Genomic DNA, 27,729 nt, shown 5'->3' with positions numbered 1-27,729 from the left:
CCATCACTGATCAACCCAAACGCAAGTCAAAAGTTTCAATCATAGAAGTCCCTTTTTGATTCAGCTTCAATCCCCCATTAATCCTCTTTGCTCTCTGACCCACTTTACGCCTGGTCACTTCAATTCTACTGTCAGATTTATGTCACATGGCCACATGGAAGTTCAGGTTTCACTCGCACCCAAAAAGTAGGGACACATACGGTGGCCCAAACTGACTTGGAAATGAAAGCCGGGATTTCTAACCTTCTGTGCCAGACTAAACAAACTCAGTAATTTTTAACAGTGAAATTATTTTTAATTCATGAACCTCTAATTATTCTTTGTTCTTTCGCCTGATTCACTCTGGAGCTGCTTCAGGAGAGACCGTTTCAGTGCCCCTGTGATCTAAAAATGTAGTCACTCATGAATCACTTTTGAAATGAACGTTTACTATTACTCACTATGAATATTGAATCACACGCTCAACTGTTTGCTTTTCTCAGCCACAAAGTGAAGAAAATGCTGTGTAATAAGGTGGCTTTTATTAGTGTCACTGTTGCCCCTATGGAGAAAAGGAATTCATCCTTTGGAACATGAGAGGCAGGATGAGTTAGTGTAAAACTACCAACTACCAGAGGAGTAACTTCATTTTCATGGTTTCCATCGTTTGCAATCGTCCTGTGATGTATATTGCAAGAGGAGAAACCAGATGGCTGCTACTGCTCTGCCTTGAACATAATTTCTCTGTGTGTTTGTTGAGTATTGGCTATCAGGATCATCAAGTCAGGACCGCTATTGTGTGTGGAAATAAGATGTGTTGTGTATTTGAAACTGCTGTGTGGAATGATTAATTATTCAGTTTGCTGCTCTTCATAAACTTGGCTCCTGTACAAAGAAACATTCAAATGTCGTTGGCTGGATATGGTTTTGCATGCCCTGTCAGCAAGTGGGTTACTCATAGAGATTCCAAGAAGTCTTTCCAACTTCAGGAAGTTGTTTTATTGATCGGTCCGACTGCGCACGCTAATGGAAGGAGCTTTTAAAGAATGTCTGGACTGCACCCATCGGAAGACAGGCTTGTCTAAATAGGTAATTTCAATAGCCTCTGTGGGTTTTTTGTGTCGTGAAAAATGCCCCTTTCTATCATTTCTGCTTGTGTGGGATAAGTGACAGCTGGCGTTACGACTTTTTCTTTAAATGTCAAGACAAGTGTGCTGCTCATTTTCAAAATCTATTATAGTGATTCAAGCTGGAGCTGCTTTCTCATTGTGGATACCATGGCTTCATCTATCTTCATCGCTAGTTTGCAGACGTGAGCCAACCCTCCTTGGCAACAAACACAATGTGTTGCCGTCGGGACAGACACCATTTAACATCATAGGCAATTTGAAATCGTCTAAAAAGAAGGATAGTGAGAACATGGTGAGACAAGGGTTGCTTTAATCTGGCACTTATCATGGACACATTTTGTCATATGAATTGCCTCCCCCTCTTGGTGTGAAATGTTTTTGGAAACCACTTATTTACTCAATAATCTAAGGTGTCTCAGTGAGGTTTGGATTTTGATTTTTAGAATGTACTGTATTTCCATACAGTTAATGGAGGATCATGGATCCTCTAGCTTGACAAGTCCCAGTTCATTTTTTTGGGTATAATCTCTCTTGTACGTGCACTAATGTGCACGTATTATGAAGGAGGCGCTTTCATGATCATCTTGAGGAGCTTAAAAAAAGTGTCAACTAGCTTGAGAACACGACACAAGACGCCAAGATCTACAACAGAGATTACGGTTTGATTTTGCCGATTCTAACCACAGTAGCTGACAAGACTGTGGTCAAGACAACAACTATTCATCAAACAAAACAAGAATACATTTTAAACCACCTAGCTACACTTTGCTGCGTATTGTGAACATTATTTTCGAAACAGTTTCTGATTTGTCAGTACCTCATCTCATTTAACAGAAACAGTAGTTTAAACATGTTTTGCAAAGCTCCTACTGATTGAAAAAAAGAGTTTGCTACCCACTTTTAATAAATTCCTTTGAAAATAAACAACTTCTGTATCATTCAGTCACTTCTGAAGCAGCTGCTAGCATCGCTGACAAGAGGAATTACGACCCAGCTACGCCACCTGATCTATTTTCTGCACTCAATTAGAGTAATAATCTTCCCCAGGTTTAAATCCTTGTTAAACACGTTATGTGAAAATGGATCTACATTCAGCCTTGATTCCCTGAGACAGAAGTGTATATATGGCGCAGCAGCGCTGGAGTATACAGAAGTTATTAGCTGATTTGGAGTGCTGATAAAAGCCGGGCTGTGATTCCACACTGTCAGAAGACTCTGGGCCTTAAACTTGAGTTGAACTTCCATTTAAAACCCGGCTTGTCCAGTTTGTTCCTCACTTGTGCTTGATGTAAGTATCAAAATAAAGCTTTATTAACTATTTATTTTTCCTAGCAGGGACTTTTCCATTTGTTGTCGGGGATTAAAGGAGTCCAAATAATGCAGCTCAGTCCTCCGGTGCTATTTCAGTAGTGTCCTCCTCTCATTCGATTAGCATCCAATTTCAGAAGTCCATTGTGTTCTTCCCTCACCTGCCATTGGCTCTATAAATGCCACATGCTTATTCACTTGTACTTTCGGCTGGTCCATTGATGAGGATGCGAAAACGGAAGGAATGTCCGCAGGGTCGTAGGTGGGGATGGATATGGCCGGAGATTTGGGTTGTTTGCAGCTGCTGCAGCGACATGGAGTCATATACAGATAGACAAGGATGACGATCATCGTGACCACACAGCCCAAAAGAGTTGTGTAGCCGGTGTTGAAGGACTCGGCAACAGCCGCTATCACCGTCACGTTCACCTCTCTGGTGGCATTTTGAGCGTTTTTACTATCCACCGCGGTGCACACGTACAAGCCTGAGTCATTGACCTTGGCTGCTTGAATCTCCAGGGTGCCATTAGGAAACAGGCTAATTAAAGTGTCATTTAAGTTGGAGACGCCGAGGTAGCCCTTGCTTGGGGAGAGCCATGTAAATGAGCTCGCTGTGCTGCTCAGCGAGGTTTGGCAGTCCAGGCGCACTCGCTCGCCTTCTGTAACCAACACCTTGGAGAGAAGCACTGTCACAGGCAGCGAGACGCCGCTCTCGATGGAGCAGTTGTTGAAAAAGCGGGAGTGTCTGAGGAACTGGATGGATGCTCGGGGGTCCCCGTAGAGGCTGCACGTGTGCTCGTCCGTGAAATCCTTCGCTGACTCATACCCCCTCAGGTCCCAGTGCCAGAAGACGCTGAACATAGAGCAATCACATATCAAAGAATTATTATGAAGATAAAGACCGCGCTGCACTAAACCAGGCAGAGCTTTCACATCCTCCCACGGGAGACGGGTCAGGCGGTTAGAGGAGAGGTCCAGCATGGTCAGGAATGGATGGCTGTGGTCTTGAATTGAGAAGAACGGGAAGATCGTGATGTGGTTTAGGCTGAAGTAGACCTTCTTCAGGCTGCTTAGGCCGTTCAGCGAGTTGGCCTCCACTTGTGTAATTTTATTGTTGAACAGAAGTAGCTCCTCCAGTCGCCACAGTCCCTCAAAGTAGTGCCGCTCCACAATTTGGAGCTTGTTGGAGGACAGATCCAGATGTCGCAGGCCGGAGCTGTTCAGAAACACCCCTTGCGTCAAAGCTGTGAGCTGATTACTTGACAGCCTGAGATTCTCCAGGCGAGGCATCTTGTGGATAGATCCGGGATTTAACCAGGATATGTGATTGTGGCTGAGGTCAAGGGTGATGGAGACGGCCGGTAGCGAGCGAGGAACCTTACTGAGACCGCAGGAGGTGCAGCTGACCATGTCAGCGGTGCAGAGGCACATGGAGGGGCAGGTCGCCGCAGTCGCTCGCAGGAGACACAGCAGCATCAGGAGCTGACCTGGATGTGTTCCAGTGGTCATGTTTCTGAAAGTCTGAGCTTACAAGCCTTTAATCCCTTCGGTTCTTCCTGGGTGGATAAGAATCAAATAGAAATGACACAATCAAATACCGTTGCTTGGATGCATTACAAAAAAGAAGTTGGATTTTTTTTGTTGTGTACCAGTGCTTTAAACTTGACCTGATGCAACCATTAGCGGCGTGATGTGAAAGCACTTTGTGAATTACATTTTAAAAGTGCTACATAAGCAGAAATCACAAACATGTTGTTCCACTGAAGCTGCAGTAGGGCATCAGTGTGGAGTGGCAAAGAAAGGCTTGTTGTCGTGTTTGTAATGTAGCTTCATTCAGTCTCCCTTTTTAGCATGAACAATGTGCTCGGAGACAAATGTGTGTCTAGATCCCTCTTCTCTGTCACTCATTTGTTTCTCTTGTGCGTCCTTATCTACCAATTGCAAAGTATTAATAGTTAAGACGAATTATTCTCTACTTAAACGCTGCGATATTTGCAATGCTAGAGATAAATAAGTCACTCATGTTGGCCAAAAATATTTTTCTGTGTTAATCAAACTGAATGGAGGGTCCTTAACAACTGCATTAGTCACCGCACATCAGACCCGTGTTGACAAACCAAGCTGAAATTCAATTATTCCAGTGACTGTCTCAAGAAGTCATTAAACAACAGCAACTACTTTAACTTGCTGATCCATGACTTCTAATCTAATTTGGCTACAGCCGCAAACACACTCCCCACAAGTGGAAAATATTCCATTAAACATAGATCCAAAGCAAACTGATGACACACAGACCCGAATTAACTCAGTTCTTTCTTTTTTGAAGTGGAATCCAGTAATTAAATGCAGAGATCTTTGCGCTCTAATCCTTATCTGTGTCTCTGATCCTCACCCCAAAGCAGCCGGGAAACAATTCGCCGCACGCGCCTTTCTCCTCAGCCAAGTTGAGGGTCCCCAGAATAGTTCTCCCGTCTTCCCAACTGAGACCGCCGTTCAGCAAACATCCTGCAGTGCTTTGCAGTTTATAACAAACCGCACAGAGCTCACTTAATCTCCCACAATCCCCTCCTCCTTCTCTTCTGTGTCATTTAGAGACCAGCCTTGTGTCTCCCTCTCTCATCATCAGGCAATGATGCTGATGGCTGCTCCATGCTCTGAGATCTCCTTTCAGTTGCTCCCTCTCTCCAACAATATCAGTTTTCTTGCAACGTTCTATTAATATTCAACTTCATTAAACTTTTAGTGTTATGCTTACTAACAGATTTATAGAACCTTGGTGGACCCTTTGTTAATATTTAATGTTATACATTAACCTTTCATCGATACTCATTTGGGACGGAAGTTTAGATCTGGTGGCTGTCTTTCTGTGCCTGAAGGTGCTTTTGTGTGTCATAGATTTCCACATTTCTCGGTTATATTGTTGCACTTACATGACAATGCTGATGCTAAGTAATTGCTATTAACATATTTTCTAATACCAGTTAACGTCCTCATGGTTCCGTGAGGATAGTTCAATTCTTTATCATTATTAAAAGGTGTTACTAAGTTATTACATGTATAGTAGCTAAATAATGAACTGTTCAAGTGCTGACACCAACCAACGGTAATTTTTTTCACCCTACATTGTTGCCCTACATTCATGCTTTCATTTGCAATTGGATAAGTGTCATAGCATTTGAAATCACGTTTATAGTGTAATTCACATTTGCTCTATTGTCAGTAAGTGGCAGTCGTGATCGGGAACTCCTTTTTCTGTGGCCTGCAATAGCTTGGGAATTTCATGGTATGTTTGGGGGTTAGAAGTGGCCATTTTCAGTGTCAAACTTTCTCACAAAGTGTCCACAAATAGGTATGTATGAGTGTTACCTTTAATACTCTGATTTGTCCCCCCTTTTGTGATTACCATTGACCCTTTTGTGATCATTCTTCCTTTGGCGTCGGGGTTGTCACATTAAATCAGTGGCCTCCATCTTAACCGGTCTTGAGCACTGTCCCTAGTCACACATCTCATGAGAGCCACACCTGGTTTATGACGCAGGCGTTAAATCTAAAGTAAAAAAAAAACATCATTTATTGTTGGTAGAATTCACGGACATTTACACGGCTGGCTTCTGACTGCAGTCCCCTTTCTGCTTCCTGCCTAGGTTTCCTTTCCAGTTGTTGTGAAGGGATTGTTGTTGCCACCGCTCCACACATCCCCCGCCACACATTTCCTCTTTAAGTACCTTATGCAATACATCTCTTTCTTTCTTGCTGAGCCTCCTCGGCTGTGAGCCTTACTGGATACACACTGTCCGTGCTGCTTGGTCATGGTGGTACTGACAGCTCTGATTTCTGTCACAGCGAATTAGGTTTGCTTTCCTTGCAGCCACCTTCTCGTCGCTAACCCTATCGCTCCTCCTCCTCCATTTGAGTGCTCGAGGCCGTGACTGACTCCCACTCCTACACTCACTCGGTGTGCACAAGCACCTGTTTGCGGTGGGTCTTTGGGCTTTTAAATACATACAAATATAGGCCTATACAGTAAATAGATGCATTTATAAATCAGGTTCCCTTGACAATAGGATTACGCCTTTGAAATTAAAATCGGGATGTCTTTTCATTCCAGATAAACAAGATGTCATTTTAGGCGTTGTGACATTTCACACACTCTTGTCTTAAGGCAAGTCATCCTCCTGGCTGGATCTTGTACTCATTAAACACACCCACACCTTTCAGACTCGTTCATAATGGATTGCGGCCCAATTCTGTGTGTAGGTGTTCTACTTATACAAGCTAAAACATCCTCAAATCTCAGCAGGCTGTGTTGCTGTTTGAACTTTGTCCTCCTGTACAGAAAACATTTAGCCATGCAGCTGTTTAAATATTCATGCTCCATTGATCCTTCGGGGGGATTGTGTGGCACATGCTGGTTGAATGGCTCACTCCCATCGTGCTGGGTTCTTCTAAGTGCCTCGAAATTTAATCACATCGGATCCATAAGCGTGTGTCTTCATGTGTGTATAATGGTGATGAGTCATAGATTGGCACTCTGTCTGCATTATTGTTACACAGTGACGACAACTGCTGTTTGATTTTCCTATTTATCTGCCCATCATTTTTCTTGGATGTACATGTGTGTTCCTTTGGGTACTTTGTATTCACTCAAGGGTTTCAGAGACAAAAAAGGGGTAGCCATTTTTAACCCTCAAATATTTTTTTATCTAAGGCTTGTTCTTCATTAGCTAGTGTCTAGAACTATTTAAGCAGTGTCCAAAGGTTAGGGGCAGGGTTGTTCTGGAGGACAGTATGCCATGGCACCGTGCATCCCGCCCTTACCTCAAAGTGTGAGCTATTAAATATGTTAATCGTGGGGAGTTTGAAAACTTCAATATGTTCTCTGTTCCAAGGCATCAAATAGCGACTATTTTCAAGTCGACTTTTGCCTTCCGCAACACATTGACCCACATGTTCTGCCTTCCGCTGCATGTCTTCCTTTCACTCTGTCTCCTTCATTGTGTCACTTGGGATAAAGGTCTGTGAAATGATCATGTGCTTCAGTCATGGTGACCACAGCAAGGGAGGGTGCTGTATATACCAAGTGACGTCTATTCTGAAGTAAAGGTTAGAACTGATCTCCACCCCAATACTGGATGGGCAACTTTTCACTCCTCAGAAACACCTAAGCATCAACAAACAATGCAGATGGTGGACTTCGTCGTCATCGTAAGACAGTTTATGTACCCTTTAAAGTAGGCATTATTTGACGCCTTTAGGAATCAGAATGGGTTGGTTCTTTTCTAATTGATTTAGAAACCTCATGTATTGTACACTGTGTTGTAAACAGAGGCCGCTGTCCGTCTCATATCGAATGAATGGCCGCAAATGGCCTCCTGCCCTGACATTGGACACCACTGCTATAAAGGGTTATGAAAAATAGACATTTTCACCCTTTTAACAGTTCTGCCGATGTCAGCATGAATATGAGGTTGTCAAGATTCACACAATTAACACCTGTGCCGTCTCAGCTGTCTTTATTATATGAATTCCTCCTCTTCCCATGAGTCTCTCTTGTCTGACTTGAGCCTACGTGTGTTTGTGTGTCACTCAAACATGCCGCTCCGTCAAACTAATCTGTATCTCTGGCATCAAGCTGCCTGGAAAATCTTCCCCTGCCTATATTTGATTAGACTCCGTGAATGCAAAACAGTTCTGTCAAATCAGCCAGGTTCAGGGTGGACCTCAGAGCTTAAACCCTGACCCTGATGGCTCCTGCCTCCAGCAGAAAGTGATTTTCTCTTTACCATCTGCTGCAGACGAGAGAAGGGAAAAAGAACGGTAGCACACAGCAGCATAGAGAAATGTCGGCTCTTATCTTGCCCTTGAGGAACGGTGAAGCTCGCCAGGAGTCGCTGATATTAGACTGTACACACTTGGATGCATGAAGAGTATTTCAGTTGAACACCAAAGCAGTGGATTATGGAACTGCAGGGATGTGTTTAAAAAAACGTTAACTGCCCATCTTTAGGACCCAACCTTACATAAAGCGACATGTGGTCGGCATGCTGAAACGTTATTAAAATGCTCAAAGAAGTTCTGTAAGGAAATAGATGGAAAGTTTGGGGCTTCACTTGGAAAGCTGCTTCCAATTACTTTCTTGTCACTTGCCTATTGCCACTGCAGCAGGAACCGGGGAAGTGGAATTTACTACTTATTAAGATTCAGGGAATGTTTTGATAAAGGCAGTGCAGGAAATCTCTTGCATTATTTATATAAAAGCTACAATGCCCACTAAAAGCAAAGCTACATTTTATTTACAAATGCAAAGGAGCTTGCTGGTGATCATTATTTCACGCTCAGCCTGCATTATTTCTGCTCAGATTTCACTCCCTCGGTGTGGCTGTTCAGGCCTGAGTTTTAATTAGGTTCTGGGCTGCTAATTGTTTTTGTCGCATAAAACGTTTTTTTTTTTTTTTTTTTTAATCTGAAGCCAAGTCACAATTCAAATGCTTAATGTAGACAAATTAGGGCGAACAATTAAGCTTGGAGTCCTTGTCACGTCACTGTCTGAGCTTGACTGACTGAATTATCCAGCTGCTATTTTTAAAACTCATTCCAGAGTGAAAGTCGCAAATATTGCTTTCATACAGGAGCTGTGTTGCCCCCTTCCATAATTCATGTTAGTCAGTGGAACAATTTAAAACGTCTGAAGGTTGATGAGGTGAAGAGCTGAAGTTTAAACTACCAAAATAACTTCACTGAGGTCCTCACAATAAGAGTTCTTGACTCACCCCCAAATTCCATTGGGTGCATATGTCTCGTGTTCTGCATCCCTGGATATGTACGGTGTCTATTTTTATTGCCACATATAAAAGTAAGTTGCGCTGTTATGGTTTAACTGATGGTAAAAATTGTGACCACAATTTCAGAAAAGTTGCTTGCACACTAATACATCATCTTGTCACTGTGTGCCGCATGTGGCGCATGGTCCTAACTTTGAACCGCCCTCATTTAAAGGGTAACATTTCAATAGTTCCCGCTCACATTTCCTTAGGCGGGCAGAACGTTGATTTGTGGTGAGCCCAAATCCGTTCAGGCTTTTATTCTTGCAAACAAATGTGGTCTTTCAGGTGTTTGTATCTGTAAATCTCTGACAAAACGTTATAATCCAAGCAATGTTCTTAAAGTTATAGACGTCCTCTTTAAACACTTAAGTAAGCTAGTAATGTGTCAAGATGTCTGCGCAACTGAGGAGTCAACAGGTCCTCACATCCATTCGCGTCATATGATATTACTGTATTATCATATTATGAACTCTTATAGATGGAATCAGTGTTGCCCTTAAGCCTACACATCGATAAACATGCAATTCTGCTGAAGTTATTTGGCAATAGGAGGAGAAATAAGACGCACAACCCTAATGTCGCTTACATAATTCCCGACCCGTGAACCTCAATATCTTCTCCCTTGTTTCACATTTAATCTGCATTTCAGCAGCTGATGCGACCATGGATGCCAGCCAGCCACTCAATTTTATATAACATGAGTCAGTGTCGAGATAGAGACTCCGAGGATCCAGTTAATTCTTCCCTCTCCCTGGATGAATCTGCAGTCTGGATGAGCTCTCTGTTGCGAAGCAGTTTCAAACAGTGAAGGATTGTTTGCTTGTCGAGCTGCACAGCTCAGATCCTCTTTATTCGCTTCCCATTGTGATCACAGTGCCCTCTTTCTCAATGTCTTAACCCCAAACCTCGAAACCACTCTTTTGACTTCGGGGATTCACACACACATAAACAGTGGGTTTGAGGAGAAGATGACTGCCTCTGTTAGATCTTGTATCCGCTCATAGCCCACATGGTGGATGGAGGATGATGTCAAGAGACAAGTACACCATCTAGTGGTTTTAGAGTCAACTGGGATGGGAAAGCCTTCCAAGCGTTCTTATTCTCCTCTCTCTGTCTAGTTGGGAAATACGTCAACCACAGCACAGTACAGGAAGATACGTTTTCAGATTTTATTTTTTTAAAATCCTCTCAAGGACTCTATTGTTTACAGACAAAGAACCATGACTTTAAATGCAAATAGATGCTTTATTTACGTTTAGCCTCGCTTCTTACCATGAGGTAATAGGCACTTTAAATGTATCACTGCATGTGTTCTGCGAAGGTGGGGATGAACCATATAAAATTGTTTTGATTGACATAATAGCATTATGTATGCTTTCTTCTTGCGATATGACAATGGTGCTAGTTGCACAAGCATATTAAAAATCATCAGTTGAAGTACCACAAAGTACATGAACAAGATAATATGGCAAAAAAAAAAAAAATAAATAAATAAATAAATATATATATATATATATATATATATATATATATATATATATATATATATATATATATATATAGTGTAGCATTGGTTTGTTTACATCTCAAATATCTCCTTGTGCCTGAACAAGGCGACGTACTCATCCTCATTTCATGACACTATTGTTTCACCTTGAGCATCTATCGGACTATGACTGCGATATAGAGTAGTTGGTTCGAGGTCAAGACCACTTCTTCTTCACAAGAACAATATCACGTTTATTAATACTGCTACTCATGTAACTCTGCACTAAATTATTTCATAAGAACATCTACTCGATAAACATACTGGAGTGTCATAAAAAAGATCAGTCGAATTAATCAGAATGATGTTCTAAACCAAAGCCGTGTTTCATGAATCTAGCGTTTGCAAGTGGCTTCACACAGTGTTGCATCTCAACCGCTTGATCAAATATCCCATTAAAACGTCATCTGGGAGAATAACCGCGTTAGATACATATATGTTTCAAATGGCGCACATGTTTTTCTGTTTCGATGCAACGGGGGAGGCAGAAGAAGAGGGCAAAAACACATTAGTTTACTCTCAGTTTATCCACAGTATGATCTATTATATATAATAGCCATGTGGGAAATAGATTTAAAATCAGCATGACGCAATTGACTTTCCAGTCAATATCTGATTCAGCCAAACGGGTGAAATATGGTGTCAATTATCATATTGATTGGGTCCAAAATAACATTTGTTTCTCGAACATTTAGACTCCTGAAATGTAGCGGTGAACCAGAAATAATTCTGATGGCCAAGGGAGGAAACGTACGACTGTAGTGTGGAAGGTTTCGCTCCAAACCAGGGATATCGCATGATTATCATGCAGCCGCACGTCTACACTGGTGTCAAACATAGAGAGCATCCAGAGGAAAATGGTGCTTGTGGCATGAGCCGCCGTGCACCTCCTCTGCCTTCATCATCCCTTCTGATTGTTAGCAGATTTCAATTAGGATTCTCCGGAGTTAAGATGATTGCTTGCTGTTTACCCTTTCCTGCTTCCTTTCATGGAAGCCAATTATGCACGAGGAGCGGCAGGTGAGTGCCGGACGGTGCTAATGGTTCAGCTTCTCCTTTTGTGTTCACGTAACTGAAGGATATGGGATGTGAAATGAGATCACGGCAGACTCCTGCACCATCAGCCGTTGTGCTGCAAAACATTATGGTCCAGAACATGGTCAACTGTGTGACAGTGGGTAGGCAGGAATTCTGCTCCAACTCTTTAATCCGTCTTATCCTCCTTTTTTCCCCCCTCTAGTTTGTTTTTGTTACTCACAGTCTCTCTCCCCTTCCACTCTCTGCTGGCTCTCTCCCACTGTCTCTAATTGTCTCCATTCACTTAGTATCTTCACGGTTATCTCACCACTCTGCCCCTCCCTGTCCTTCATCTCCCACTCTGTGGTTATCAACAGAGACAGACAAGACAGGAGCCAAGCCTCTGCCTCAGCCCCTTCCAGATCACTTAAAGATGATTGACACCTTTAAGAAAGGTGCATTAACACCTTATCCACATGGGTTAATGTAAGGAAAAAATGTCATATTAATGGTTGACATGACATATTTTCTTTAATCTGTATATTTATTGTTCAAACTGTCAGGGATATGGAGTAAAATACTCTGTCTTCTCTCATATATTTGTTCAACTCTGGCTCTGAAGCTTAACAGCTTCATTATCTTTTTTGCCAAGTCAGTAACATTGGACCTTCCCAAACCTGACTTATTTCGATGCAGAGAAGCAGCAGACTCGTATCTGGGCATGGCAAAATCAATCTCCACACATCCAAAGGGAGAGGAGAGGCACACTTGTTATTAAACCACTTGGCTCCTTAATCTTCCTTTCAGTCGCGACCCAGATTTCATGGCCGCAGGTGAGGCGAGGAACCCAAACGTGCATGTTGACCGTCCTCATGCAATATTGTCAGGGGGTCGAGGTGTTTCGCGGCGAAATTATAAAGGTCGCAGGGCACAGGATTACAGGCTGGCATGAAACTCCAACACTGGCCCGTGCATGTCTGATGGCTTTTCTCATAAATCTCACATCAAAAGTCAGGTCGAATGAGGAGACCAAAAAAAAAGGCAATTTAACAAAAGTGCTGCATAGACACTTTTGGACTTCTCAGGATCCACAATGCATCAAAAGTTTGCAGAGCTTTGATGTGCTTTAATGCTCACATCTCTCTGCAATGTGGGGGTTTCCATCTAAGATTATATGAGCATTAAAATACTGCTTTTGATAATTGTGTTCACCGACAAACACTACTGTATAGTTGCTAATCACCAAGTAATAAAATCAAATTACTCTTGCGTCGGATTTCATTTTTATGGTGCGAAGCGTACCACCTTGAGTGGTATTTGCTCAACGGTGGTTAATTTATATTTATATACCAAAAATTGTGCTGGAATCTTCCCAAGACTGATAGTCATGACGCTGAGGATTACGAGGAATCAGAGGCCGATAATGTTGTGATAATGTTCCTGGCAACAGCATCAGGGCGGCAAAAATCCAGTACACTCCGCAGTACTCCTTTATAGGTCTCAATCCAACCCCTTTCACCCCTTGCTCCCCAACATGACTCTACATGAGAAAATGAGTAGTTACCTGGATATTACGTCAGTGCTATGATCATATGCTAAGCTTTCTAACAGGTCCTCGGCGTGGATAACCAAGCCTGTATATGCATATAAGCAGCTCAGCAACAAATGTAAGCCTAAATGTCAGCACCCCACCCCAAAACCACAATTCGCTTCTCTGACCAAGACATCACCCTCTCATCTAATAGTCACCAGAGTAATACCGGACCCACAATTATCTCCTCTTCCCAACTGTCTTCCAGAGCAAACACTTTTCCAAGCTCCACTTCAGACTTGTCCACAGCTTCATCTCCAGGTTGGACTAACCAGGTTTCAATCCAGAACAGTAATGCTGGGATCCTGATAAGAGTAAGAGCACAAAAATGCTCATTCTTAGCTAGCTCCTCATCACCTCCAGTTTGGAAAATAAAATAAACCTCCTCACCTACTCTGAGGAATACCATTTGCCCACACCTTACTAAACCCAAGCTGAGAATCATGGGAGACACTGTGAGTGCTACAGACAGTGGGAGACTTCAAGTCGTAAATAAATTCATGTATCCTGACGTGTGGCTTCACCATTCTTGTCTTGTTGGATTGTGATGGTGATAAAATCGGATGTATTTCTGGAGAAATTGCTGCCCGCATCAAATGTGCCCTGGACTTCTGTCACATGAAACAAACTTGGTGTCCTGACCGCAGACTTTGTTTGTCTGATTTCCACAGAGGAGTGACGGATCCTTCACCACCTGAGCCACGCCACTGCCCTCGTGTCGCAGCTCTCCATTCTAACCGATGCTGGAGGGACATAACGGGTTGATGAGCAGTTAGCGCTTCCATCAAGAATCTCCAGAGCCATCCGTGGAAAATGAAACCATCTCTGAACAGGTAACTCAATTTAGCCGGTGGCCGCCTTCTCTGGAGCTACAAGCACAAATACTTTCCCAGCTGATGAGATGAGCTAACAGAGCATGGCCAGAGTCACTGACTGCGACAAGAGAGGGCCCCTCTTCTTAAATTGCCTGGACATGGTCAAGGGAGGCATTTTCCTCACTTGTATGGGCTGGGAAGACGGGACGGTCGGTGGAAAGGTTCTGGTTTTCTCTTCTTCCTTTTCAATCAATAAAATAGGATGGCTTTAATCATGAAGCTATTGAGTGCTGAAGCTAGCAAAATTGAGAGCTGGTCTTCTGGAACCGTTTCTAACTTTACCCCGCTTCAAAGGACAGACAGAAAGGCAAAAACACTGCACTTGAACCTGGGGGATCCTTTTTTTTTTTTATGAATTTGTCTTCTGTCCTCCCCCTCCCACCAAATGTCCTAACAAAGGCTTTTCATTTAAGGGTGAATTTATGTTCCCCTTTCAGTCTTGACCTGTTTGCCTGTAGTTGACTGAAGGAGTGAAACTCATCTGATTGCCAACAAAAACATCCATCTGTAACATTAAAATCAACTGCTTTTATGGACAATGGTAAATGTGTCACACCTTTTGTGCATGATAGGCCACTATGTGTCACACGATTTCATCTCACATCAGTCCAACTACAAGTCCCATGATGCACTGCAGCCCAAAAATTCTCAGGTTGTCTTGAGGTCACAGCCACGACAAACAAGAAATGTTGAGCTAATATCAATTTGACTTAACCACTGTGTGTGGAGAAAGTAGGACAATAGCATTGGGTGAAGATCACAATGGAACTTGTGAGTATTTGTGAACAACGATGGTGTTGTCCGGCCAGCGGGTTCTATGGATCTCTGGGCGTTGAGCAAAACAGAACGGGGTACGGAAAACCACAGACGTGTGGGATGCAACTTAGTTTATTTCAAATCCAGTATGAATGGTTGCGTGCGCATTTCGGCTACAGAGGCATGGCGGGGTACTCTTCTTGGTCAGGCTACCCGAGAGGGTTTTATCTGCAACAACTCACACTGACAGAAGAAATAATGTTTATTAAGCCCACTGTCAGCCAACCACGCAATAGCCAGACATATTTAGTTGAGGACACTTTGTTCTGTGAGTCAGTATGCTTTGAAAATTGAAAAGAAAATTGCATAGCTCAGGTGGATGCATTCGGCTGTAAACGGCCCCCGTGCCAGGCTTTTGACTCACCTGGGTTTAGTCACTTGACTTATATTCTGGCAGAAAAGATTGCTATTATCAGTCTGCCTATGGATTTCTGTAGCAGTGAGCTCGACGTCTCGTGTGACACGTTGAAGTCTAGTAAAAGATACTGTCCGTCGTCCTGTCTCATTAGAAACCCGCCCATTCCCCGATAGTTTGTCTACAAGATGATGCAATAATGGCATTGACCTTTCTGACCGTCCTCCTTGTTCGTCCAAGTTGACACACTCTGGAAAACCAATTAAATGAGTCCAATTGAATTATCGGCTCAATAACGTTATCTTCTCCTCCATTATTAACCACAGTAAAATAGTTAGCTCGGCTAATTATTGCAAATGTCTCCCGATAAAAATGCCAATGTGCCTTAAATGCCTGTGGGTAATCCCGGGTCGTGATGTGTCCAAATTCTGCAAAGTAAAAATCTCTCTTTTCCATGACACATTACAGCAGGTAGACGTCCAATGCACTGCATTATCTTTCAGCGAAGCCTTCAAGACTCTACTGGAACAGATTAAATGAAATTTTAATGTTCCCTTCGGGCAAACCCACTCAGTCTGAGGCTCTGAACGTATAGCATGTTACATGTTTTACAGGAAGACTGTGGAAGCGTAATGAGATAAAAGGCTCTTCTTTAGTGGTAATGACTAGAACTTCTGTCATTGAAAGCGCTTTTTCTTCCTCCCTGGAGTGACCTTGAACAAGATGTGAATTCACTGCCATCTCCAAACCTCGGGCTAGCAACACAATGAGTGCAATGGAACTGAAAAGTCCATCTTTGAGTGGAATTATCTTACGTCTGAATGAATTATTGTTTTTTTTTTCCAGCTTCATTGTCTTCCTGTGTCTCCTTAAAGAGGATGCAATGTTTCCGCCCCCTCCAGGTCCCTCACAGCTTCTCCTGTCTTTGCCATCTCAACTCCTGTCTTCAATATCTCAAGCACCTGCATTGAGATCAATGGGAAATCTTGTGTATGACTCCAACTCTCTATTGAACCCATGCTGCCCGCCACTTCGCACATTTGGAGTTTTGAATGGCCGTACTTAATTTAGCATCTATTAATCCGTAGGCAGTTTCTGTGCGAGCCACTTGTCGCACTTCATTATTTAAGAAAATCCAATTAAATAACAATTTTACAGGAGTAATAAATGTTTCTGCTTAAAAAAGGAGCACATTTTATGTAAATGTGGCGCACTACTAAACAAAGCAAGAGCAATATTTATTTAGGTCTTCTTGTCAGACTTTTGTGAGCGCGATGATAATAAGTTTTTGCTTCGTAACATGTAAATGTTTGAGCAACACTGCTCGGATTAGCAGCAATTACTGGCAGAATATGACAGCAAACATGGAGAGCAATTCAGATCTGTTTTTTCTTTCCACTCAAGGTAATAAAAAAAACAAAAATCTGTTTAAATGTCATAAAATTCTTTCCTTTTAAAGGTCCTGAATATGGATGCTAATGCGTGGGCTGCAGGTGTAATGGAGAGATGAGGACAGGAGCTAAGGGAGGATGCTTTATAGATGAAAGAAGGGGATCTGTTAATAAGGCCCCCCTGTTTGTCTTATAATAGCTGCTTCCTCTGGTTCTATGCGATGATATGTAAGTTAAATTCTCTTTCTGTTCTCAATGCAAGGGCTTAATCAGGCAGGTTTTTGAAGATAGGGAAATGCTCCGTAACCACGTGTCGGCTTTATAACTCTCGGGACCCCGAGTGCTGAGTGTGGGAGCCGAGAGCTTGAGAGGGAATAGGTTATGTTGCGGCAGCTCAGACAAACAAGAAGGTGCTAGTCTTCCAAATTTATATTTCATCTGAAGCACCTTAAAGTCGGCTCTGATGTGCACAGAAAACCAATGAAGGGAAGATTAAACTGAAGCCGGAGATCACACTTTCGGTGGAAAAAAAAAAATCTGTCAGAGGATTTGATGTAGCAAAACTAGCGTAGCTTCAGAGTGTCAAATAAAAGAAATAAAAGTTGGTCCCAAAGTCTTTCGAAGATGTGAAATTACAACGCTAATACTGAGCTGCTAAACACAACTACTTGTGTGCTAAAGATACACTTATTTTTCCATTTTGGAAAACATAACCTTGAAATGGATATGAATTTGATTTTAGCTACCTTCTCTCAGTAGATAAAAAAACAATTTTAGTGAAATACACAAGAATATATTGGCTCATTTTTACATATTCTTAACAGTATTTCGGAATTAAAACTAATTCGAATTAGACCCTTTTGTGGTGTTTTCATTTGACTAATGGGATCTTGTCCTAGACAGTTGATTTAGAAGTTTTGAACCTATTTATTAGCTTTTGTATTATTTATTTGTAGGTTGAACAATAGACATGAAATCTGCCACCAGACAGTCTCCTGTATCTTAGCAGTTCATCAGTATGTCTTGTGCTCAATATTTTAGAAGGTGCCCAAAAAAAAGGTTGATATTTGAGTGCAACTTCCATGTACTTGTAGTTTTGTAAAGCATTTCACTGAAAACCGTAGAACGTTTTCTTTTGGCTTTTCGGCTAATTTTTTTTTATCCATCCCAACTTTTGGAGAAACAACTGAATAATGTTTGATGAGACCAAAAAAAAGATAAATAAGTTGAGGTTCAAATCCTCAAAATTATGCCGTGTTTCTACAGTTCAGCTGGGTGGAAGTTGTTCATGCAAACAAAAACAAAAAAAGAAATGCAAAAAAAAATCTCTTTTTGTTGCTTTTTTCTTTAACCACCCAACAGTTGCAACATTAAACTGGTAATTGAGGCCACTCTCGCTGAACTCTTGAACACCCGGGGGCAGCGTGCCTCCAGTTTTGATGGCCCATGGTCTCCGCCTGCTGCGTTGCCACCAGTGGCGTAAACTGAGCCCCCACATCTAGAATCCTGTAATCTCGCCTAATTTGACATAAGTGTTGGCATCCAATGTTGTGCGTCTCACACTCCTCACTAACCACTACTCCTATCTTTGTACACTGTCATTAACTCCCTCCATATTTCCGGACACCCTTGTGTTTCCCTCCCATGGCAAACCGCTGCAGTGCTGTCATTTGGCATGAACCCATATTGACAGATGGCAACCTCTTCTTTCAGAGCTGTCGCCTTACTGGCGTCTTGTTGTGGCTGATCAACCCTCAAATCTATTTAGCTAATTTTGTAGTCAATTCAGCTCTTGCTTGTGGAAATTAGTACCACTCCACTTACACCCCTCCAGCACCCTCTCGCCTGAACCCTGCAAATGAGGAAGGTTGTGTCAGGAGTTTCCAGCCACCAAGTGTCCTCTACATGACCTGTCTGACTGCACGCCAGCTTAAAAAAAAGAATCAACATAGCTTGCGCATATGCCAAATTTGCATATTCCAAAACAATCCGTTTTTTCCTTGGAGTCCGCTTTTAGCACAGATGCAACAACTTTTACTCTACAATGCTGATTAGACTCGCCGTCTTGCTCCCCTCTGTCAGTGCCCTGAACAGAACATCTGGATAACTCGAATGGCTTCAGCTAAATCAAAGTACATTTGGGAGAAGCAGGAAGGAAATTAATATATTTGACAGTCATTACCAAAATGAATGAGCTGAAGTCATTTCTTCACTGCGTCAGAAAGCTGCGTCGAGCTTATTAACATCAGGGGTCGAAGCTGGCTCTGGAGAATCATTCATACTTTCATTTGACCTCATAAAATGAAGTGCAAATACTCTCAGCTATACCAGGTCAAAGTGATTGAAAGTCTTTCAGATTTATCTGTTGCATTTGTCCAGGATGTATTACACATGTTATAAGGTCAGATATTTGACTCAAAGCTGAAAGAAAGTATTCAAACTACTGCAGCTAGTTTGGCCTGTTGCCGTCTTTGGCGTCCCAACACCAATATTAAGAGCTATGGATTAATATGATCGCCGCCACACGTTAAAAAAAAAACATACAAAAGGGAGACCATTCATCTGCTCAGAGAGAGTGCTTTTCACCAACCTTTGCCAATGAATCTAAATAGGAGTCAAAATGGCTGGCCATCAGAAAAACCCTTTTTTTCTCAACAGAACTTTTCTGTGTTTGGAGTAACATTAAAACTGTTAGTACACCAGAGTTATAATAATTCAACGTGTTTTTAAAGAAGCCTGGCACTGGTTTGTGTCCTGACATCTTCTGTTATGATGAATTAAGAAAACAAAAACACAGACGCAGCCCCTTCTCTTCCTTTGTATATCGTCACAACACTTCCCTGCAAATATTAGTTTATATAAAGTGCACTTGCAAACACTGTGGCTTCACATTATTTATACATCTCATCCCTGCTGTTGTGCTTGCTGCTGAATCTGAGGATCTTGCCGGCTGTTTAAACGAAGCCACAGCCAGGACGCCGCTCTCCTGGAGTGATTCTCATGGATTATTCCCTTGCACATTCACGGGCCTCACTTATAACAAAATGTGTACAAAGTTGTCTTATACAGATGATGGAAAGGAAAAACAAACACTTCACAACAGGATGTAGACATGGCTACACAGTCTAGATGTAATTTGCGATCCCAAGCTCTTTTTTTTTTCATGACACCACAAGGTCAGGTTGATAGTTTCCTGCTGAGCTAGTGAGGGCCGGGCCAGGCAAATGGCTGCACGCGGCCCGGGGCCACACCTTGTGCAGGTCTGCCTCAGACTATCACCAGACTGACCATCTCAGCGCTCCCATTTTCTGCTCCAATTGCACCAGCATTTATTTTCAATCCATCAAGGTTATAAGACCTCAAGGAGGCCTTGCTTATTGCTCAGATCCCATGCAGGCCAAATCATGAGTGAAAGAAAAAAAAAAAACTGGTCTGCTCAAGGGGTGACTGGAAGCTCAGCCGCTTGGATTCAGGCTGTTGTTTGAAGGATCACAAAATGATTACCACCCTCTACGCTCTGTTACGCACAGTGTACACCACTGTACAAGGGCACTTTAGGGATTTACACTGTTCCTCTCTATCATAATTTAAATAGCTGCTCTGATAAAATCTATCTAAAACTAAACCGTATTTTAAAAGCTTATTTCTCCCCCTGCAATGCCCCAACACTCATCAGAGACCAAAGCTAATGAGAGATAGTGAAGTGCAGATAAGGGAGTTTGGGCTTACGGGGGATTCGCTGTCTTTATTGTGAACTAAGTGCAACAATAGTGCGGAGGCTATAAAGAGCTAAATTGTCTTGGTGAGCCAGAACATTACATTATTGTTGGTTGGTTTTGATTCAAAGACGAGAGCAGCCCATCTGTCAATGCAGTCTGGCTTGAGTTGGCCTTGGCCTCTGTGTTTTGATTATTTCCTTATCTCTCCATTACCGGCTGGCAGTGAGTAACAGTGACCCGCTGGATTTCTTCCTAGACCGTATTTGCTCATCGGACTCTGGCATGTCCATCTATTTTTAACGTCAGTCTTTTTGTTATTGGGCTGTAAATCATGGTAGGCCGCGAAAAAAAAAGAGTTATCCAGACAAGCAAATTAAACATCTATATAGATCACAACAAACAAAATGAACTGAGTGTCGTGACTACATCAGACTCTGAAAGCCAAAATTGGTGCACAAAACTTTTTATTTAGAGAGATATAGTTAATGTACTGTACATAAAACTCCATGTTTGCAGAGGATTTAGTCTGTTATCAATGTGAAGCTGGATCTAGTTAGACTATAGAAGGAAAATGGAGCTCAGGAAGAGTCTTTAGAGTGGAGCCCAACCCCCAGGCCGGGGATCGGTACTGGTCCGTGGATCAATTGGTACTGGGCCGCAAAAGAAAAAAATAATAATTTCCTTTTTTTTACGTATTATCTGAGTTTGAATGATCTTTTATTTTGAAAAAATAAAAATAAAAAATGGCCGGATTCTCTTGGTTAAGCCTCAGTCACTTGAGAGCCAATGTAACCCACAAGGCTCAGTGAAGAGACAGGAGAAGAGCCCACAACTTCCATGAAGAAGAAGGTCTTTTAACAGACAATACCAGGAGTTGTACATCAAATATGGATTTATCGAGGCCTTATCTGATGGTTCAAAGTGGCAAGTTCAGGTGTAGACCGGTCTGAGGTGAGGTTGGGGACCACTGTTTTAGAGCACAGATAGATCAAACATATATAAAGGGTGTGTTGCCTCTTTATTTGTATTAAAATATCATTGCTTTCCCAACAAAATCTGAGCAATTCTTCTGGGTAATTCTGAAAATATTATTTTTAATGGTGCGTGGAAATAATGACGACAAGGTGGATGATAGTTTTTTCACTAGTATTTAATAGGTTTCATGTCTAACTTGCTTTGTTTTGCATGATGTAATTTTATTTTTTGTAGATGGAGAGGCAAAAGTGGAAACTAGCTTGCAAGAATGAAGGGCTACAAACTGCATTGATAAAGTAAACTCCTACTTCAGCCTAAGACCAGAAGCTATTGTGTTAGTCAGTGGTAAATAAAATTGGTTCAATGTGATTTGCTCAATATGAAAGGCATTGTTACATTGTTTTTTAGCAATCGAGTTCCTACAGTTTTCTGATGTAATGACATTGACTACTATGTTCATGTAAGGTGGGTGATGAAAGATGCAATATGCAAGGTGAGTGTTTACCTTGGGTGTAGCCTCAAAAGACCCATTTCTAATGCATGAAAACGAAGGAACAGGCTGCCCCTTCCTGTGGTTTGTGCACCGTGTTGACTTTCCTCGTGTTCTGTCCAAGTAAACAGTGTCTTTGAAGTATTTCCTCCAATGTTAATAGCCTCTGCTCATATAATGGTGAGGCAACAGACACGGCCTCTGAGAAATATTTGCTCAGCAAGGTCATTGCAGACAAGGTCCCATCTGTCTCCCAGGCGCCCGTGTGGATCCCGGGCCCTTACATTACTGTGGCCCCGGGGCAGGAAAAATGGATCATCAATCTGATTTAGAGCGCCTCTGTCCAACACTGTCATTTTCAAGCCGAATGCTGGCTGTTTCTTTTCCTGTCACCTTTTGGTAAATTCATAATGGATACTGATGGATAAATGTCGCACAAGTACCGTCGCTGCGGTCGCCGTGCCTTTCATCACTCAAACACGCCACACTGTGGCACTCTGCAGCAGCGGCTCGAGGTGCGCTGTGATCCTGCTATTGGTCTGAAGTGAAGTAGAGCAGAAAAAGGAGTAGTAACGGATGTTTATTTATATTTGCTTGTGCAGATACTGCTGCAGTGTTCTTGGGGGTAATCGCCCTAGCTTGGCCTAGAAGTTTAAGTCAGTGGGTGAACTCAATGGCCGATCATTTTTCTCCAACTTCAGGAATGCGACGGGTGTCAAAGCAGATCAGTGACGCTTTTAGTGGACTACTTTCCTCTCAACAAGGACACACAAACGCATACCTCGACACTCGTCTTGCTGACGCTGCCGAACAGCGGTGTAAATGACAGCTCTCAGAGGCCGCATGGTGATGTTGATAATGAGTCTGTAATCCATTTGATAGCCAGTAAACAGGGTGAGATTTTTATGAGCCGTCGCCTGTCGTGCTAGCTAAACTGCACCCAGAATTTCCCATTCAAAGTAAGCACGATGGAAAAAATAAAAAGCTGGTGGGTCGTTGATGCTCCCCTCAGTGTTTGCAAAGCAAAGGGTGCTTCTCTTGCTGAATCTGTCATCTTTTTTCATGCTGGGTTTCGGCTCCTTCCTATCCCAACTGTCGTCTTATCAGACGTGCCCACCTATGATGCTACTTCTTAAGAAACTCCGCCGCAGGAAAATGTCACAATCCTTTCGCAGCGCAAATTTGCTTATCTTTGACAAAAAAAAAGCACATGAGAGGGTCGCCGTTGTCTCCACAATATGGTGCCTTAAAGGCGTCTCTTCAAACGCAGGTCTTTCCTGCTCAGCATCCATCTAATATGACACAAATCCCTCTCAACCTCCTCAGGTTGCTGCAGGTGTATTAGCTTTATTTTCCCTGTGTATTGAGTGGTGCATTCAGAGTCTCACGGGGAAACAATAGGGGAAGCCTCGCCGTTTCCTGTGGATGCTGTTTGGCAACGCACCAACAAGCTAGCGGGTGGCCGGGGCATGCTTGCTGGACTCCAGCAGGCATTGAACCTGGTACCTCTGAACCGTGTGTGTTTTTCTTTTCACCTACAACTTCAGTGTCAGTGGCTTCTATCAAATAGAGCTTTATATGGAGAACTTGCCTTGACCTCCTTCTCCCTTCTGTAGTGCCCCTAATATTCGTGGTATAGCTTCAACAAGGTTATTCAACAGGTTAGTCAGCTCCATGTGCATGATACGAATGTCCCAGAAGTGACCTATTGGATGAAAAGAAACAATGTTCCATTAAGTGACCCAAAGTGTACCCCCACCCCCCACAGGCCCATCAGCCTGAACTATACACGTTCATGTTTATGTCAAATTGTGACTGCAACTCCTGAGCAGAACTTGAGACTCGTCAACAACATGTAGTTTCCAGTCCTTACTATACTGTCTCATACTATACCAGCCCCATACAATAGTTGTAGCAGGGTTCTCCTTGGGACTTTTTCTCTGCATGGACGGTGTCTCCTCTACCGCTAACCTGGGGCCATGCGGATGCACACAGTTTGAGAGCAGGCGGAGGGGTTGACTTGGAGACTCCTAGTCCTCCTTAACTCATGGGAAGGTAGTGGCAACAATGTGAGTCAGACTTGATCACATACGAACAAAGACAGCGGGTAAAAAAAATCCCAGAATAGGGGGTCAAAATCCCAGTGTAGGGGACTCCTATGCCCCCCAGTGCATTCCGAGGCATTTCCGTCACCCACAACTGGATTTGGGGCGATTCTCCACAAACCCTCGAGTTCGTGATGCGTGAAAATCCCCGTAGATTTTTTTTTTAACCAGCTGTACCATGTTCAAAGCCACTTAAATCCTATTTCCTCCAGTTTGAAGTCATCTCCACCCCTTCTCGATGCCTAACTGTGTTGCCGCCATGTGATTGGCTGATAAGCAGTTTGTGTTGCCAAGCAATTGAGCACCTAATAAAGTGTCATGTGGGTACTTATGCAATCCCTGTTTTCTGTTATTATTGTGGGCCAAGAGCAATTTCTAAGCCAGTGTGAGAATTCCTCCCCTAATTATGTAACAGGTCTACTCTGCAACATTTGGCTCTCTCTGGCTCGAGACTCATCAACCCGCGTTCTCAGAGTCCAAGCATCCCTGCAGAATTCCCTTCCTTTACAAGCAGTCATGGCATGCTTTGTTCTCCCTGGCACGGTAAACACTGCCACTTACTAAGCAAGGGATGGCTCAGGAAGGACAACAAAGTGCCTCAGATGGAGCACCGCCCTTTGATGAGGATTACTTTTATTCTGCATATATGTAAATAGCATTGATAAAGCCATACGCTGTGCTTCCCCTGCTAGAGTGTGGCGCAACTCTCCAGTCGATGATCTTCTGAAAGACGATAGAGACACCTGAGCGTAACAAACGCTCAAGATAAACAGCCATCATCACACCGACTTAGAGAAAATGTCGTGACAAATTGTTTGTTTTCCTTGACACAATTGCAGATCGACAGGATTGCAAGCGCACCTGTATTTCTAGCCTTCACATTCCATGAGTGTACGATCTTATCGCCCTCTTTTCATGCGACTTTTAACGTTTTAATCCCTCAGCATATTGCAGAAGATTATCGATCTAAAATTAACTAGCCCCTTGAGACTGCAGTGATGGCAGCTGCTTCTGCCACTCTGAGTTTTCAACAAACAAAGAAGCCCATTTCATTTGGGCTGTTTTCTTTAGGTAAATGCTATGATGATAGAGCTATCATGCTGATTCTTCTTTAAGGTTTTGGGGATGTTTAAATGCTGTTTTTTGTGATGCAAGTTTCCTTGGCGTGGCAGGATGTTTCCCTCAGTGCAGTTTCTGTTTCAGGGATTTAAAAAATGGATGGTTCTAAAGGACTGCCAATCTCGAGTCACTGAGGGATAGTCGGTTTAAAGCGCTCTGAGACAAACTGGCTCATCTTGCAATACACACAGAAACATCAATTATTTTCATAGTGGTGAGCAAAGTCCATTCATTGTTTCAAGACACAGGCTTCTTTCATCATTTATTGTCTCTTCCATACATCCCTTGTATCTTACGTCTCCATCAGAGGGTGGCTGTGCTATAGTGGGCAAAGAGACTCACTTATTGACTCACTGGCATGGAGGAAGGTTTTTTGATGTTTGTGTTATATCTAGGGATGTAAAATCATAAACCTTTTTTTTTTCAATGCAATGTTTACATGTGGATGAATGGTGGAGGGTGACCACACGTACAGTGCCTTTTTCCCCCTTCAGAAAGGGCAAAACAGTCAGACCTATTCAGAAGGCTGAATGGAGCAAATACGTCAAATTGAATCATTTCATGCACAAATTTACAGCAACTGCAAGGTAAGTTAACTTTACTGTTTCGATAGCTCTTCAATAGAGGACACATACTTTTAAAAAGTTACCTCATTGCTCCTTTTTAGCACGTTACTGGGGGCAATTACTGTGTCGTGCCTGCAGGTCGCTGCACATGAAATATACAGCAAGCAGCATGATGTTTCCACAAAGCGCGGTGCGTGTATGTATGGTCTAGCCCACATGGGTCGCACTATTGCCCACAAACATCCCGCACACCAGCAGCCCAATGATCTGATTCACTACTGAGTGAGAATATTGCATCTGTTTTTCCTTTATTCATAGGGTGGATGTGCAGCAAGCAAACCTAGTCATGCAGCTGGTTCTACTGCAGGGTTTGAGTTGCTTCTATGTTTTGTTCTTCAAACTACTTTGTACTAAATTAAACACTGTTAAATAATTCCATTCCAAGTACTTTTTTTCTTGTTCTTGCCCCCCTCATTGGTCTTTGTCTTCTTAGTTAGGTTCTAATATCCGAGACAGGGTAGAAACTACCATCCACATAAAGATCTCACTCTCTGATAAAGTCTTCAATTGACTGAGACCAGGCGGACATTAGCATCTCTGCTCCCTAATTTCTCCTCACTGTCACAGCCGATGTGATGAATACCGGCTGTCAGCCTCGTCCAGCCACTGGCCATAAACATAATCTGAAAAGACATCATTCGTGTCAAAACACACAGAAAATGCTTTGACTTGATGGGCAGGAAAGGAACGGTTTATTTGTCATCAGATTAGTCGGCCATGACAGATGAAATAAACATAGCTGTACTGCTCGGTGACATGCATTGATTATATGCTGCTACTATTCATGCAGCTGCAAATAAACTCTGTTTGAGATCACAGATTAAGATATCAAAATATAATATGTTTTCTGCTTCAAAGAATCTGGGGTAATGCTGGGCTTTGACTATTCGAAGGTTTCATTGAGCATTGAGATCTAATATTAATCTAGTGAAGTGTAAATACAGTTGTACCTCGCAAGCTTTGTAATGTGAAGAAGTAGCCACATGGAGCTCCGTGTTAAAGTTCTATGTACCTTGAAAAGCTTATAAGTTTATTCCTAATATGATGAACTTTGTCATATTTATGATCAAAATGAAAAAAGTGAAATAATTTGTCTGAATATTTTTTGATGGATAGTCTTTAAGCAGGGTATAATTTCACCCCCTTCTGACACTAATGTGTACTAGCTGTCACAACCACAGCAAAACTTTTAAAGGGGTGATATTTTCAATTTTGTTCATCTTTCACACAATCCATGGCGCAATAACGTCCGGCGGCTCTGTCGGCAAGTCATGTGTCATCATTCCGTTAATATAACGTGATGTAAAATACGATCAGATTTCTTTTAGCGCCCTCTCCGATAAAGCTTTTTAAATGGCTTTCTACAAATCTACACGGCATTAGAAAGCGATTAATGGTGACATTAGTTACAACTCATAACCCCCCTTATCAAACATTTATTAGCGCCGCTCATAACCAGGTTCATCCAACCCATTTAATCGTCTGTTATGAAGAAGCCGGGTCGTATCGATACACACTTATTTAACTTTCAATTCGACACCCATGATTAGCCTCCGATGACTGTCACGCAACCTTAGCCTTCATTTTCTGATGTTTTTTAGTCGTGCATGTGAGACAGTCGTAGAATACAGATTGTGTTTCTTCTCATTTGCCAGTCGCCCGTGCACATATTATCTCAGGCTAATACCCTCGGGTGATTAGCAGCCACTCTTCCAGCTTCTTTGCACGTGTTTGGTTCGTTCGCTCAACTCCCATTGAGAGCAGCGGCGAAGCTTGCTCAGTGAGGAGCTCTAGGAATCACTGACTTGATGTTCATCAAGCTATTATGGGGTGTGAACCAGTCTCCACCTTGTTTTGTTGCAA

The 27,729-nt window shown here is 42.5% G+C and overlaps 1 protein-coding gene and 1 long non-coding RNA gene across 3 annotated transcripts in view; one reads left to right on the top strand and one right to left on the bottom strand.

Annotated features, from left to right (window-relative positions):
• The window catches only part of LOC128749753 (uncharacterized), a 48,460-nt gene that overhangs the window by 7,746 nt on the left and 12,985 nt on the right, over positions 1-27,729 (top strand). For both annotated transcript variants that reach the window (XR_008412986.1, XR_008412987.1), the window contains exon 3: positions 14,067-14,228. This is a non-coding gene — a long non-coding RNA (uncharacterized LOC128749753). The remainder of the gene's footprint in view (positions 1-14,066; positions 14,229-27,729) is intronic.
• LOC128749752 (amphoterin-induced protein 3-like) lies at positions 1,414-4,944 on the bottom strand. The gene is made up of 2 exons (XM_053849657.1): positions 4,810-4,944; positions 1,414-3,973 (listed from the first exon to the last, which is right to left on the bottom strand). The coding sequence occupies exon 2, from the start codon at positions 3,924-3,926 to the stop codon at positions 2,538-2,540; it is 1,389 nt and encodes a 462-aa protein (XP_053705632.1). The 5' UTR covers positions 3,927-3,973; positions 4,810-4,944; the 3' UTR covers positions 1,414-2,537.

This window comes from Synchiropus splendidus, chromosome 18 (genome assembly GCF_027744825.2).
Source record: "Synchiropus splendidus isolate RoL2022-P1 chromosome 18, RoL_Sspl_1.0, whole genome shotgun sequence".
NCBI lineage: Eukaryota > Metazoa > Chordata > Actinopteri > Syngnathiformes > Callionymidae > Synchiropus > Synchiropus splendidus.
This window is presented reverse-complemented; position numbering and strand designations above follow the sequence as displayed.